This window comes from Salvelinus alpinus, chromosome 3, assembly GCF_045679555.1.
Source record: "Salvelinus alpinus chromosome 3, SLU_Salpinus.1, whole genome shotgun sequence".
Lineage (NCBI taxonomy): Eukaryota > Metazoa > Chordata > Actinopteri > Salmoniformes > Salmonidae > Salvelinus > Salvelinus alpinus.
Genome location: NC_092088.1, coordinates 93,286,593 through 93,303,128, shown reverse-complemented (window position 1 = coordinate 93,303,128; position 16,536 = coordinate 93,286,593). Strand labels below are relative to the sequence as shown.

Genomic DNA, 16,536 nt, shown 5'->3' with positions numbered 1-16,536 from the left:
CCTAGCTCTCTTTCTACTGCCCTAGCTCTTTCTCTCTACTGCCCTAGCTCTCTCTCTCTCTACTGCCCTAGCTCTCTCTCTCTCTACTGCCCTAGCTCTCTCTCTCTACTGCCCTAGCCCTTACTCTCTACTGCCCTAGCTCTCTCTCTCTCTACTGCCCTAGCTCTCTTTCTACTGCCCTAGCTTTCTCTCTCTCTACTGCCCTAGCTCGCTATCTCTCTACTGCCCTAGCTCTCTCTCTCTCTACTGCCCTAGCTCGCTCTCTTTCTACTGCCCTAGCTCGCTCTCTTTCTACTGCCCTAGCTCTCTCTCTCTCTACTGCACTAGCTCTCTTTCTACTGCCCTAGCTCTCTCTCCTGCCCTAGCTCGCTCTCCTGCCCTAGCTCGCTCTCCTGCCCTAGCTTTCTCTCTCTCTACTGCCCTAGCTCTCTCGCTCTCTACTGCCCTAGCTCTCTCTCTCTCTACTGCCCTAGCTCGCTCTCTTTCTACTGCCCTAGCTCGCTCTCTTTCTACTGCCCTAGCTCGCTCTCGCTCTACTGCCCTAGCTCGCTCTCTCTCTACTGCCCTAGCTCTCGCTCTCTCTCTCTACTGCCCTAGCACTCTCTCTCTCTACTGCCCTAGCACTCTCTCAACTGTTCTCTCTCTACTGCCCTCTCTGCTGCCCTCTCTGGCTCTCTCTACTGCCCTCTCTCTCTGCCCTCTCTGGCTCTCTCTGCTGCCCTCTCTGGCTCTCTCTCTACTGCCCTCTCTGGCTCTCTCTACTGCCCTCTCTGGCTCTCTCTCTACTGCCCTCTCTGGCTCTCTCTCTACTGCCCTCTCTGGCTCTCTCTCTACTGCTCTCTTTCTCTCTCTCTCTCTCTCTCCCTCTACTGCTCTCTCTCTCTCCCTCTCTGTACCATTGGTGACGTGGTCGTGTTGCCTGGTGTTCTCGTGTTGTACTTCAGATTACGTTTATTACATTGGTTGGTTTTCATTGGCTGGTTTTCCGTCATTTTTCAGTTTGCCCTCCTGGTGTCCAAGCCCCCGAACCCTGAACCTCCCCCTTTTGTCTGCAATTTGTAGTGAACCAATGACCAGTCATATTCCTCGTCTATGTGTTGCTCTGTCACCATAGAGAAAAGAACACACACACACACACACAATGCCGCTGCCACTTGTGACAATGATGGCCTAATATGGCCCAGAATGCAGCAGGAGAAATACCACACCTTATCAGCTACTACCACTTCACTACGTATACACACACACTCTCCCACACACACACCTACACACACACTCTCTCGCTTTCTCACACACACACACCACACACGCTCGTCATCTCACTCACTCTGTGCATTGACTTTCTCACGCTCACATACCACATTCAGAAGCACACACAGTTAGCATTTTGTTTCTCACACACTGTTTAGACACGGACACACACACACACACACACACACAACCTAGACAGGCATTGTTGTCTTGAGGATGAATCTCTGAGCTCTGTAGCAACTCCCAGCCTGCACTAGTGGTTTCTCATGGCAACCCGGTTCCATCAATCTCTGCTGAATTCCCCCGTTGGACTTCAGCTGTAGTGAAGCTGGACAGGGATGAACAGGCGTTAACCAGTCACCTTTTACCAGAAGGAAGGAATACTTGTGGAAACCAAATAAACTCGAGTGGTTCACTCCAAAGTGCAGATTTTTTGTATCCGTTTATTTCTTTATGTTTGTCTTCATTTTGACTCCTCAGGGGTTGGGTTGTGAGGGCGTTTTATCTCAAATCATTTTCTTCCGCTAGTTTGAACTATTTTCCTTCCTTCCTTTTTTTTTTTCTTTTTTTTTTAATTCGTTCTTTCGTTCCTGCGTTGTTTTGGTTCCCATGGCGACAGAGCTGATCAGTAAGCTGAACTTCCTGGAGGAGGATCAGGACACGCCCCCTGCCCTCTGCTCCAATCCCTTTGAAGATCCAGCTGATGATGTTGATGACCCCTCCCACCTGGAACACACCAATCACGTCAACCCTTTCGGTGACCCGGATGATGATGGTAGGCTTGACCTTTGACCTCTATCTACCTGTTCTGTCTCTCTCTACCTCTACTTCCTGTCTCTCTCCGTCTCTCTCTCTACCTCTACTTCCTGTCTCTCTCCGTCTCTCTCTCTCTGTACTCTATGTCTAGCTGTCTATAAGGGATTAGGGGTTTTAGCAGTTTGATTTACACTGTGTGGCCAAAAGTATGTGGACACCTGCTCGACGAACATCTCATTCCAAAATCAGGGGCATTAATATGGAGTTGGTCCTCCCCTTTGCTGCTATAACAGCCTCCACTCTTCTAGGAATGCTTTCCACTAGATGTTGGAAAATTGGTGTGGTGACTTGCTTCCAATCAGCCACGAGCATTAGTGAGGTCTGGCACTGATGTTAGGCGATTAGGTCTGGCTCGCAGTCGGCGTTCCAATTCATCCCAAAAGGTGTTCGATGGGGTTCAGGTCAGGGCTCTGTGCAGGCCAATCAAGTTCTTCCACACCGATCTCGACAAACCATTTCTGTATGGACCTTGCTTTGTGCACAGGGGCATTGTCATGCTGAAACAGGAAATGTCCTTCCCCAAACTGTTGCCACAAAATTGGAAGCACAGAATCGTCTAGAATGTCATTGTATAATGTAGCGTTAAGATTTCCCTTCTCTGGAACTAAGGGGCCTGAACCATGAAAAACAGCCCCAGATCATTATAACTCCTCCACCAAACTTTACAGTCGGCACTATGCATTAGGACAGGGGTGTCCACATAATGTTGGTGTACATTATTATGGGGTCAACATCAAAGACCGATTTATTTTCCTTTATGAGGTTTTATATTGTGTTTTCTATCCAAGTTTAATGACATAGTTGTTGAAAGATCTATTTTATTGTTCTGAGGTTGTTTATAAAGTGCCTGCCAAACTAAATGTTACCCTTTTGTTGCTGTCGAGATGTCAAGAAAGGTCACGTAGCATTGTGAATCCTGTGTGTTTATGTATTCTATCAGTAAAGCAGAATACTGACAGCTAAGATAATATTGACCCATCTCTCCGTGTCTCTCACCCTCTTATTCTTTCGCTCTCTCTCTCTGTCTCTTCTGTCTCTCTCTCTGACCATAGTAGACAGACATGACTCTCCTCTCTCCATCTCTCTCACCCTCTCATTCTTTCGCTCTCTCCCTCTTGCCCTCTCTCTCTGTCTCTCTCTGTCTCTCTCTCTGTCTCTCTCTGTCTCTCTCTCTGTCTCTCTCTCTGTCTCTCTCGCTCTCTCAATTCAATTAAATTCAATTCAATTGACTTTATTGACATGGCAAGTTATTATTACTTACATTGTCAAAGTATACATATCGAAAAATTTAAATAAAATATATATGTATATATATACACAAAATATATATATATTTATATATAAATAAATGGTGGGACTAACAGTAATAATAATAGTAGTAGTGGACATGGGATTACCATTAATAACAGCTACAACAACAATATTAATCAGAACAACAATACATTAAAGCAACAGTAGTAGACCAGTGTCAACATGACTGAGAAGACACATGACCTGGTACGAAAGACAAAACAAAACTAAGCTAAATGGGAAATATTATCAACATTACTTTGCATTTTTCACTGGCTGTCCCTCAGGCTGTGGCAGGAGGACACATATTTGGCTGCCAAAACTGCACATTTTGGCTTTTCACCCAACAAATATTTGAATTTTTCTTCATCTTTTATAGTTTCAAATTCTTTGTATTGAATTATAATTTTGGGAAAGAAATATGCTCTTAGGTCTGAGTATTTGTCACAGTGTAGTAGGAAATGCACTTCTGTCTCTACCTCTCCCCTGGAGCAGAGTGAGCACAGCCTGTCCTCCCTGGGCAGCCAGGTTTGTCTGTGACGACCGGTCTCTATAGCCAGACTGTGCTCACTGAGTCTGTACCTAGTCAATGTTTTCCTCAGTTTTCTATCAGTCACAGTGGTCAGATAGTCTGCCACCATGTACTGTCTGTTTAGAGCCAAATAGCATTGAAGTTTACTTTGATTTTTTGTGGTGTCTTTCCAATAGGTTATATATTTTTCTTTTTGTTTTGTGATGATTTGGTTGGGCCAGATTTTCTGAGGGCTGTCCCGAGGCTCTGTGGGGTTGGTTTGGGTTGGTGAACTGAGCCTCAGAACCAGCTGGCTGAGGGGACTCTTCTCTGGTTTCATCTCTTGACATTGTAGAGCTGTGTGATGGAATGTTTTAGGGTCACTTGTTTTTAGATGGTTGTAAAATTTGATGGCTCTTTTTTCTATTCGAATGAGGAGGGGATATTGGCCCAATTCTGCCCTACATGCGTTATTTGGAGTTTTTCTTTGTACTTGCAATACAGTCTTGCAAAACTCTGCATGCAATACTTCAATTGGATGTTTGTCCCATTTAGTAAATTCATTATTAGAGAGTGGACCCCATACCTCACTGCCATATAGAGCAATTGGTTCTATAACTGATTGAAAAATTTTGAGCCAGATTCTAATTGGAATTTCAATTTTGATGTTCCTTTTAATGGCATAGAATGCTCTTCTTGCTTTGTCTCTCAGCTCATTCACAGCCATGTGAAAGCTACCTGTGTTGCTGATATTTAGTCCTAGATATGTGTAGTTTTTGGTGTGTTCTAATAGAACTGTGTCCAAATAGAATTTATATTTGTCATCCTTATTTCCGGACCTTTTTTGGAATATCATTATATTTGTTTTTTTTAGGTTAACGGTCAGAGCCCAAGTCTGACAGAACCTGTGAAGATGATCTAGGTGTTGCTGTAACCCCTCTTTAGTGGGAGACAGCAGCACCAGGTCATCTGCGTACAGCAGACACTTGATTTCAGTTTTGTGTAGGGTGATACCAGGTGCTGCCGATTCTTCTAATGTTTTTGCCAATTCATTAATGTAGATGTTAAATAATGTTGGACTTATTGGGCAGCCCTGTTTCACTCCCCGCCCCTGAGAGAAGAAGTCTGTTTGCTTGTTGCCAATTTTAACCGCACATTTGTTTTTAGTGTACATTGATTTAATAAAATCATATGTTTTCCCTCCAATACCACTTTCTATTAGTTTATAAAAAAGACCTTTGTGCCAAATTGAATCAAATGCTTTCTTGAAATCTACAAAACACGAGTAGATTTTGCCTTTGTTTTGGTTAACTTGTTTATCAATTAGAGTGTGGAGGGTGTAAATGTGGTCAGTTGTACGATAATTTTTTAGAAATCCAATCTGGCTTCTGCTCAGGACGTTGTGTTCGTCAAGGAAATGATGTAGTCTGCTATTTATAATACTGCAGAGAATTTTCCCCAAGTTGCTGTTAACGCATATTCCTCTGTAATTATTTGGGTCAAATTTGTCTCCATTTTTATAGATTGGTGTGATCAGTCCCTGGTTCCAAATATCGGGGAAAATACCTGCAGTGAGGATAATGTTGAAGAGTTTGAGTATAGCCAATTTGAATTTGTGGTCTGTATATTTGATCATTTCATTTAAGATCCCATCAGCACCACAGGCCTTTTTGGGTTGGAGATTGCATATTTTTTCCAATAATTCTTCTTCTGTAATTGGGGTATCCACAGGATTCTGATAGTCTTTGACTGCTAATTCAAGGATTTGTAATTTTTATTGTATATCTTTTTGTTCTGGGCTCTTTGTTATATTGCTGTAGAGGTTTGCAAAGTGATTTCTCCACATATCCCCATTTTGGATAGCCAACTCCTCATGATGAGGTTTGTTTAATTTATTCCAATTCTCCCAGAAGTGGTTTGATTCTATGGATTCCTCAATTCCATCCAGCTGATTTCTAATGTGCTGTTCCTTTTTTGTTCTTAGGGTGCGTTTGTATTGCTTCAGTGTTTCCCCATATTGAAGGCGTATATTTTTGTTGTCTGGTTCTCTGTGTTTTTGATTAGATATATTTCTCAATGACTTTCTTAGATTTTTGCAATCATTATCAAACCATTTTTCATTATCTGTTATTTTTGGTTTGCTCTTGTGCTTCTTTAGATTAGCCAAGGAGGCTAATTTGTCAAATATAAAGTTTATGTTCCTAACGGCCAAATTTACACCTTCATTGCTGAAGGAGAATGTTAAGGCTAAAAAGTTGTCCAGGAGAGATTGTATTTTTCGGCTACTAATTGCTCTTTGGTAGATGTCTGTACTGTTTGCACTCCATCTATAGGCTTGTTTAGTACCATGTAGTTTATTGGGCCATGATGCTTCATGGTTGGGTTCTGCTCTTCTCAGATACACTGTGATTTTACTGTGGTCTGAGAGAGGTGTTAGTGGGCTGACTGTGAAGGCTCTGAGAGATTCTGGGTTTAGGTCGGTGAGGAAGTAGTCTACAGTGCTGCTGCCAAGGGATGAGCTGTATGTGTACCTACCAAAAGAGTCTCCTCTCAGCCTGCCATTGACTATGTACAGACCCAGTGTTCGACAGAGCCTCAGGAGCTGTAATCCATTTTTGTTTTTCACTTTGTCATAGTTGTTTCTGTGGGGGTATGTGGGGAGGGAAAGGTTATTGCTTCCTGGTAGGTGTTTATCCCCATGACTGTTAATAGTGTCTTGTTCTTCTGCTATTCTAGCATTCAGGTCTCCACAGACCAGTACGTTGCCTTGGGCCTGAAAGTGACTAATCTCTCCCTCTAGAATGGAGAAGCTCTCTTCGTTGAAGTAGGGTGACTCTGAGGGGGGAATGTATGTGGCACAGAGGAAGACGTTTTTATCTGTCAAGATAGCCTCCTTGTTGATTTTTAACCAGATAAAGAATTCTCCTGTTTTGATCAATTCGATTGAATTAATTAGTTCAGATTTATACCATATTAGCATTCCCCCTGAGTCTCTGCCCTGTTTGATTCCTTTTAATTTAGTGGATGGTATGATTATCTCCCTATAACCTAGTGGACAGCCAGTGGAAACCTCACCTCTGCACCATGTTTCCTGTAGTACTACAATATCAACATCATCAATTTCTTTCAGGAAGTCTGGGTTTCTGCTCTTTAGCCCAAAAGCAGAGGACTTCAATCCTTGTATATTCCAACATGCAACGTAAAAAGACTTCATAACTTTTTTTTTTCTCTTTTCCTTACCTTTCAAAATGAGACAAACACTCACAATCCAAGAAGAACCATTAAAATAGGATTTTTCAATTAAAGTAAACTCTTATTTTGCAAATGTGATTTGTTTATCATTTAAGATAGAATTTGTGTCATGCCACTTGGGTGGATGTAGTGTGAGAATGGTGGAGTTCTTGTGCTCATCTTACCATGACCCTCGGCCCATCACATGTGAGCATAGTAGACTCAGCATTTGTTTAATGTCACTCATTTGGTTGGTGGGGGCTGGGCCAGTTGCTCCTCTCACAGCCTGTGCGTAGCTCTGCCTGCTGGGCTGTGGCTCCTCCAGGTGTGGGTCTGCGGTGGGGAGGAGGGGGGTGGTAGGCCTCATCTGGGTGGCTCTGAAGCTGGGCTGGGGTGGTCTGTGCTGCGCTGGCTGTGGTGGGCATTGAGGTTGGTGGTGCTGTGGTCGTGGCTGGGGGGTCCAGGGTGCTGGTCCGGGATGTTGTCTCGGTGATCTCGGCGGGGTGGAGATTGCTCCGCTGTTCCTGGGTGGAGAGGTCGGGCTGCGGTTTAGAGCGACGTCCTTGAGAGTCTTCTCTCTCTCTCTCTCTCTCTCTCTCTCTCTCTCTCTCTCTCTCTCTCTCTGTCTCTCTCTCTGACCATAGTAGACAGACATGACTCTCCTCTCTCTGTTTCTTTCCTTCATCAGAGTGTGAGGAGGGTTCAGCCCTGAGTGACAAGCCTCTTGTTTTAGCTTACAGGATGTTTATTTGTTTTAGCCTTTAATCAGAACTAGTATATTGTGTCTGTGTGTGAATATCTCTAACCTCCTCTGCCCCCCCCCCCCAGACACAGGGCCCCCCTCCCTCACCCTCCGACAGGACCCAGAGGCCTACTATGTCCAAGAACCCTCCAAGCCTTTCGACGAGGACGAAGTCAACACACACTCGCACACAGAGTACAACCCGTTTGACGAGCCCGACCAGGACCCAGACCTAGTCCCCGGCCCCCAGGGGCCCCAGCAGCCGGAGGCTCCCAAACCCAGGGGGAGGAAGGGGGTCAGGCCGGTGGATATGAGCAAGTACCTGTATGCCGATACCAACGCACCTCCAGAGGACCAACTGGATGAGTGAGTTACAGGGGGGGGGGTTAAAGAGAGCGAGTGTGTGTGTGTGTGTTCAGGCGTTTGGGGTTGATTACGGGGTTCAGTCATAAAGTGAATTTGTACTCTAGTGTGTGTCAGGGTTTCTGTTAGGAAAATGGGAAGGTTTTAATTTAACGGCCATTTGAGAAATGTACTGGACCCATATGTATTGGGTCACTCTCGTTGGGTCACTCTCGTTGGGTCACTCTCGTTGGGTCACTCTCGTTGGGTCACTCTCATTGGGTGCATAAGCCATTAAGCCGTCCAATCACAGTGCTCGGAACAACAGCCAATCACATTTAGATGACAGTAATTAATCTGCCCAGAGCATTCAGCTCATGTAATGAAGCAGCCAATCAAACGTAGTTTTCAAACATTTGCCAAAATGCAATTGGTGGGAAAACACCATTCTAAACCGAGCACCTTCACAACGACTTCACCAGAAAGCATGAATGAGCCTCAGAGGAATAGAGGATCATTAGCTTCTTTTAAATGAAACAGCTGTGGATTGTTTCAGATCACAAGCCCGTTGGCCTATTTCAGAAGCTCGCAATTTGGGCAGCGTGCGTGGTCATGGGTCCAGCTGACTTATTGAGTTTGTCAGTGTAAAGATAATGTGTCGTGTATAATTTAAAATGTTGAGATGGGGTGTGTGGTGAAGATATAGGCCAGTCTCTCTCCAGAATGGCTCAGCAGGGCAGGGGTGTGTGGTGAAGATATAGGCCAGTCTCTCTCTAGAATGGCTCAGCAGGGCAGGGGTGTGTGGTGAAGATATAGGCCAGTCTCTCTCTAGAATGGCTCAGCAGGGCAGGGGTGTGTGGTGAAGATATAGGCCAGTCTCTATCCAGAATGGCTCAGCAGGGCAGGGGTGTGTGATGAAGATATAGGCCAGTCTCTCTCCAGAATGGCTCAGCAGGGCAGGGGTGTGTGGTGAAGATATAGGCCAGTCTCTCTCCAGAATGGCTCAGCAGGGCAGGGGTGTGTGATGAAGATATAGGCCAGTCTCTCTCCAGAATGGCTCAGCAGGGCAGGGGTGTGTGGTGAAGATATAGGTGTATCAATGTGTCCATATGGCAGAGGATGGATCACTGTGTATCAATGTGTCCATATGGCAGAGGATGGATCACTGTGTATCAATGTGTCTATATGGCAGAGGCCGGTGATTTTGACTTTTAACTTTTAAGATTTGTATCATTTTAATTGAGGTTTTTATGATTAACCACGTGACAATGATTTTGAGAAACGAGAAGGTTATTATTGAAATGAAACAGGAAAATGCGCATATGAAAATCACAATTGACACGCGGAGCGGTGGAAATGGTCAAATACATCTGCAGCTTCGCCAAACTTGACACTCGCACGCCGTGAGTAGAACATATGTGCCTCCACGTTTCCACGGTCAGATTTAGCGTACAGGCTCCTTTGAAGCAAGGTAAGACATGCTTCATAATATGAAATAAAACATTCAGGTTTCAAACAATGAAGTATTTTCAAAGTGCCTCCTGCCTCCAGCTCACATGGTAAAGGGGTGAGGGGGGGGGGGGGGGGTCGCCTGCACTTCAATGGTGAATGAGAGACACGCTTCAACTACCAGCTGAGAAATAAAAATAGCTATTTTTAATCGTGCGCCAAAACTGTGTTTAACACGTGGTTGCATTTAGCATTTTGGCGTAATCAATGGGCTTGTTTAAAGCATGTTTTACTCCAGCAGCAACCAGCTGAGGAAATGCAGGAGAAATGCCCCTCAAAATAGTCTCTGAAAGCTGTGCGCGTGTGATAGTTGTGTTGGATAAATAAGATACATGATGACCAATGAAAATACACACAGGCCAATTTAATTTCCGCTAAATTATGCAAATTACCTATAGACCGATAAGCATGACGTGTGTGTATGTGTGTTTATCTTCGTGTGTGTGTGTGTGTGTGTGTCTGTATATGTATGTGTGTGTAACCTTGTGCGAGTTACACAAGGCCCCCCCAACCCTGAGACACAGTGACTTGGGAGCTCTTTCAGAAACAAGGACTCTGTTGTTCCCTGCATTCTTTCTGCTTATCTGCCCCCTCTCTCCCCCCTCTCTCCCCCCTCTGTCCCCCTCTCCTCCGTTCTCCATCCCTCTTCACCCCCTCTCACTACAAAATACTGCCTCATGACTCCTTGTCGAACAGCAATTTATAATTAGTTAAACCTTCCATTTTGTTGAGCTGTGGAGGTGGGGTTCAGTTCTCTTGGGTAAACTCTAAATTAACTTGGATATAATACGATAAGCCTATCTTTCCCATTCAGTTTGGGTTGAGGGGATATTTGCTATGGTGCCCCTTTAACTTTGTCAAAACTCTAGAATACTCAACAAAATACTCAACTGGTGGTACCGGGCTGGGGACACGCACCTCATACTCGCTAACATTCCTCCTCTCAACCCCCTGGCTAACATTCCTCATCCCAACCCCCTGACTAACATTCCTCCTCCCATCCCCCTGGCTAACATTTCTCCTCCCATCCCCCTGGCTAACATTTCTCCTCCCATCCCCCTGGCTAACATTCCTCCTCTCAACCCCCTGGCTAACATTCCTCCTCCCAACCCCCTGGCTAACATTCCTCCTCCCAACCCCCTCACTAACATTCCTCCTCCCAACCCCCTGGCTAACATTCCTCCTCTCAACCCCTCACTAACATTTCTCCTCCCAACCCCCGGGCTAACATTCCTCCTCTCAACCCCCTGGCTAACATTCCTCCTCCCAACCCCCTGACTAACATTCCTCCTCCCAACCCCCTGGCTAACATTCCTCCTCCCAACCCCCTGGCTAACATTCCTCCTCCCAACCCCCTGGCTAACATTCCTCCTCTCAACCCCCTGGCTAACATTCCTCCTCCCAACCCCCTGACTAACATTCCTCCTCTCAAACCCCTGACTAACATTCCTCCTCTCAACCCCCTGGCTAACATTCCTCCTCTCAACCCCTCACTAACATTTCTCCTCCCAACCCCCGGGCTAACATTCCTCCTCTCAAACCCCTGACTAACATTCCTCCTCTCAAACCCCTGACTAACATTCCTCCTCTCAACCCCCTGGCTAACATTCCTCCTCTCAACCCCCTGGCTAACATTCCTCCTCTCAAACCCCTGACTAACATTCCTCCTCTCAACCCCCTGGCTAACATTCCTCCTCTCAACCCCCGGGCTAACATTCCTCCTCTCAAACCCCTGACTAACATTCCTCCTCTCAAACCCCTGACTAACATTCCTCCTCTCAACCCCCTGGCTAACATTCCTCCTCTCAACCCCCTCACTAACATTCCTCCTCCCAACCCCCTGGCTAACATTCCTCCTCTCAACCCCTCACTAACATTCCTCCTCTCAACCCCCTGACTAACATTCCTCCTCTCAACCCCCTGGCGAACGTTCCTCCTCTCAACCCCTCACTAACATTCCTCCTCTCAACCCCCTGGCTAACATTCCTCCTCTCAACCCCCTGGCTAACATTCCTCCTCTCAACCCCTCACTAACATTCCTCCTCTCAACCCCCTGGCTAACATTCCTCCTCTCAACCCCCTCACTAACATTCCTCCTCTCAACCCCCTGGCTAACATTCCTCCTCTCAACCCCTCACTAACATTCCTCCTCTCAACCCCCTGGCTAACATTCCTCCTCTCAATCCCCTGACTAACATTCCTCCTCCCATCCCCCTGACTAACATTCCTCCTCCCAACCCCCTGACTAACATTCCTCCTCCCAACCCCCTGGCTAACATTCCTCTTCTCAACCCCCTGACTAACATTCCTCCTCTCAACCCCCTGACTAACATTCCTCCTCTCAACCCCCTGGCTAACATTCCTCCTCCCAACCCCCTGGCTAACATTCCTCCTCCCAACCTCCTGGCTAACATTCCTCATCCCAACCCCCTGACTAACATTCCTCCTCCCAACCCCCTGACTAACATTCCTCCTCCCAACCCCCGGGCTAACATTCCTCCTCTCAACCCCCTGGCTAACATTCCTCCTCTCAATCCCCTCGCTAACATTCCTCCTCCCAACCCCCTGACTAACATTCCTCCTCTCAACCCCCTGGCTAACATTCCTCCTCCCAACCCCCTGGCTAACATTCCTCCTCCCAACCCCCTCACTAACATTCCTCCTCCCAACCCCCTCACTAACATTCCTCCTCCCAACCCCCTCACTAACATTCCTCCTCTCAACCCCCTGGCTAACATTCCTCCTCTCAACCCCCTCACTAACATTCCTCCTCCCAACCCCCTCACTAACATTCCTCCTCTCAACCCCCTCACTAACATTCCTCCTCCCAACCCCCTGACTAACATTCCTCCTCCCAACCCCCTGACTAACATTCCTCCTCCCAACCCCCTGACTAACATTCCTCCTCCCAACCCCCTGGCTAACATTCCTCCTCCCAACCCCCTCGCTAACATTCCTCCTCTCAACCCCCTCGCTAACATTCCTCCTCTCAACCCCCTGGCTAACATTCCTCCTCTCAACCCCCTGGTTAACATTCCTCCTCTCAACCCCCTGACTAACATTCCTCCTCCCAACCCCCTGGCTAACATTCCTCCTCTCAACCCTCAGGCTAACATTCCTCCTCTCAACCCCCTGGCTAACATTCCTCCTCTCAACCCCCTGGCTAACATTCCTCCTCTCAACCCCCTGGCTAACATTCCTCCTCCCAACCCCATAGCTAACATTCCTCCTCTCAACCCCCTGGCTAACATTCCTCCTCTCAACCCCCTGGCTAACATTCCTCCTCCCAACCCCCTGGCTAACATTCCTCCTCCCAACCCCCTGGCTAACATTCTTCCTCCCATCACCATCATAAGCCACTCCTAGGTTGAGTCCACCATGTTTTGTTTTTTGTTGTCCCGGGTAACATCCCAAATGGCACCCTATTGCCTACATAGTGCAATACTTTCATGTATTGTATATATAGACAATATGGTGGCATTTGGGAGTCAGGCCTGGGACGGAGGGAGGGAGAGAGAGCTCATTGTTTTGACTGGGGCTGTGGAGGGAGGGAGAGAGAGAGAGAGCTCAGTGTTTTGACTGGGGCTGTGGAGGGAGGGGGAGAGAGAGAGAGCTCATTGTTTTGACTGGGGCTGTGGAGGGGGGGAGAGAGAGAGAGCTCAGTGTTTTGACTGGGGCTGTGGAGGGAGGGGGAGAGAGAGAGAGCTCAGTGTTTTGACTGGGGCTGTGGAGGGAGGGGGAGAGAGAGAGCTCAGTGTTTTGACTGGGGCTGTGGAGGGAGGGAGAGAGAGAGAGAGCTCAGTGTTTTGACTGGGGCTGTGGAGGGAGAGAGAGAGAGAGCTCAGTGTTTTGACTGGGGCTGTGGAGGGGGAGAGAGAGAGAGCTCATTGTTTTGACTGGGGCTGTGGAGGGAGGGTGGGAGGGAGAGAGAGCCCAGTGTTTTGACTGGGGCTGTGGAGGAAGGGAGAGAGAGAGAGAGCTCAGTGTTTTGATTGGGGCTGTGGAGGGAGGGAGGGAGAGCTCAGTGTTTTGACTGGGGCTGTGGAGGGAGGGAGGGAGGGAGAGCTCAGTGTTTTGACTGGTGCTGTGGAGGGGGAGAGAGAGAGAGCTCAGTGTTTTGACTGGGGCTGTGGAGGGAGGGAGGGAGAGCTCAGTGTTTTGTCTGGTGCTGTGGAGGGAGGGAGGGAGCTCAGTGTTTTGCCTGGGGCTGTGGAAGGAGGGAGGGAGAGCTCAGTGTTTTGACTGGGGCTGTGGAAGGAGGGAGGGAGAGCTCAGTGTTTTGACTGGGGCTGTGGAGGGAGGGAGGGAGGGAGCTCAGTGTTTTGACTGGTGCTGTGTAGGGAGGGAGGGAGAGCTCAGTGTTTTGACTGGTGCTGTGTAGGGAGGGAGGGAGAGCTCAGTGTTTTGACTGGTGCTGTGTAGGGAGGGAGGGAGGGAGGGAGGGAGCTCAGTGTTTTGTCTGGGGCTGTGGAGGGAGGGAGGGAGCTCAGTGTTTTGTCTGGGGCTGTGGAGGGAGGGAGGGAGCTCAGTGTTTTGTCTGGGGCTGTGGAGGGAGGGAGGGAGAGAGGGAGCTCAGTGTTTTGCCTGGGGCTGTGGAGGGAGGGAGGGAGGGAGCTCAGTGTTTTGCCTGGGGCTGTGGTGTATACCACCCTGTATACCACCCTTCAATTAAGTTTTACATTGTCACATCTAAATGTATTTTAGCTAGCTAGCTACATTTATAGGATCCTCACTATAAGTCTGAGACACTTTGAGCATCATAATCCCATTTGCCACCTTTAAAATGAATGTTGTCTATATGTATTTGTTAGCTAGCTAGCATACAAGAGTAGTCCTTTTCTCTCGCATGCCTGGGGAGGCAGGTAGCCTAGTGGTTAGAGCGTTGGACTAGTAACCGAAAGGTTGTAAGATCGAATCCCCCAGCTCACAAAGTACAAATCAGTCATTCTGCCCCTGAACAAGGCAGTTAACCCACTGTTCCTAGGCTGTCATTGTAAATAAGAATTTGTTCTTAACTGACTTGTCTAGTTAAATAAAGGTATAAAAAAAATGCAGTCATGTTGATTAAATTTGGAGTTTGACACGTGACTACAGTTTGCATTGAATTGTGGGTCATAACAACCCCTCGATAGTAGTTCACTTGCTACCTCGAGCTAAATCAATGGTCGAGGCGGTAACGTTTGTGAATTGGACCGCCACTTAAGATGGCAATCACACTGCATCCGGTTTCGACAGGGATGCCCTGAGGGAAAGTGGCTGGGCTGAGGGGGGGGGGGGTCAAAATTACACGATTGGACTGCAACCTGGGTCTTTTCACATGTCTTTTAGCCAAGCCAGGTCTGTCAAAGATGAATGCCACAGCCTCTACGGCTCTACTTTTCTCTCCTCCTTTCTCCTCCGTTCTCTTGCCCGGGGTTAGATACACACTGAACTTGTCTGTTTCTTTCAGCCTGATATACCTACCCGACCCCCCTTCCCCCAGTTCTCTGGCTGTGTGTGAGTGGTGAGTGTTGAATGAGTGACGTGAAGCGGTGTAGCCTGTTCCAACCCTGCGGCCTGGCTGACCTGTGTATTGATAAGATCCTGTGTGTGTGTGTGTGTGTGTCTGTCAGTGCCCAGCATGGCAGTTGGGATATGAGGTCACTCAGAGCTGACCTCAGAGCACCTGTGTCCTGTGTTACCCAACCATCCGTTTAACTCACCGTTGTGTGTGTACTTTTAACTTACTGCTAGCCGTGTGTGGTTCTGAGGTACTGCTAGCCGTGTGGTTCTGAGGTAATACTAGCCGTGTGGTTCTGAGGTACAGCTAGCCGTGTTGTGGTTCTGAGGTGATGCTAGCCGTGTTGTTGTTCTGAGGTACAGATAACCGTGTTGTGGCTCTGAGGTACAGCTAGCCGTGTTGTGGTTCTCAGGTAATGCTAGCCGGGTTGTGGTTCCGCGGTACTGCTAGCCGTGTTGTGGTTATTTTGGACTGCTAGCCATGTTGTGGTTATTTTGGACTGCTAGCCGTGTGGTTCTTACGTACTGTTAGCCGTGTTGTGGCTCTGAGGGACGGCTAGCCGTGTTGTGGTTCTGTGGTACAGCTAGCCGTGTTGTGGCTGGGTTGGTACTGCTAACCGTGTTGTGGTTATGTGGTACTGCTAACCGTGTTGTGGCTGGGTTGGTACTGCTAACCGTGTTGTGGCTGGGTTGGTACTGCTAACCGTGTTGTGGTTCTGTGGTACTGCTAACCGTGTTGTGATTCTGTGGTACTGCTAACTGTGTTGTGATTCTGTGGTACTGCTAACTGTGTTGTGATTCTGTGGTACTGCTAACTGTGTTGTGGCTGGGTTGGTACTGCTAACCGTGTTGTGGCTCTGAGGTACAGCTAGCCGTGTTGTGGCTCTGAGGTACAGCTAGCCGTGTTGTGGCTCTGTGGTACTGCTAACCGTGTTGTGGTTCTGTGGTACTGCTAGCCGTGTTGTGGCTCTGAGGTACTGCTAACCGTGTTGTGGCTCTGAGGTACTGCTAGCCGTGTTGTGGCTGGGTTGGTACTGCTAGCTGTGTTGTGGCTGGGTTGGTACTGCTAGCCGTGTTGTGGCTGGGTTGGTACTGCTAACTGTGGTGTGGTTATGTGGTACTGCTAGCCGTGTTGTGGCTGGGTTGGTACTGCTAACCGTGTTGTGGTTCTGTGGTACCTGGTCAGCTATTTTAGTGTTGAATGTGCGTTCCTAAGTAAAGTACAGTAAAGTGTTATTAACTGTACGTTTGCTTATCCCATGTGTAACTCTGTGTTGTTGTTTTTGTCGCACTGCTTTGCTTTATCTTGGCCAGGTCGCAGTTGTAAATGAGAACTTGTTCTCAA

General features: G+C 47.6%; 1 protein-coding gene across 1 annotated transcript in view; it reads left to right on the top strand.

Annotated features, from left to right (window-relative positions):
* Positions 1-16,536, top strand: part of ehbp1 (EH domain binding protein 1) — a 390,693-nt gene that overhangs the window by 98,385 nt on the left and 275,772 nt on the right. Inside the window, exons 9-10 of the mRNA XM_071394516.1 lie at positions 1,871-2,026; positions 7,928-8,207. Of these exons, the coding sequence (XP_071250617.1) occupies positions 1,871-2,026; positions 7,928-8,207 (436 nt within the window). The remainder of the gene's footprint in view (positions 1-1,870; positions 2,027-7,927; positions 8,208-16,536) is intronic.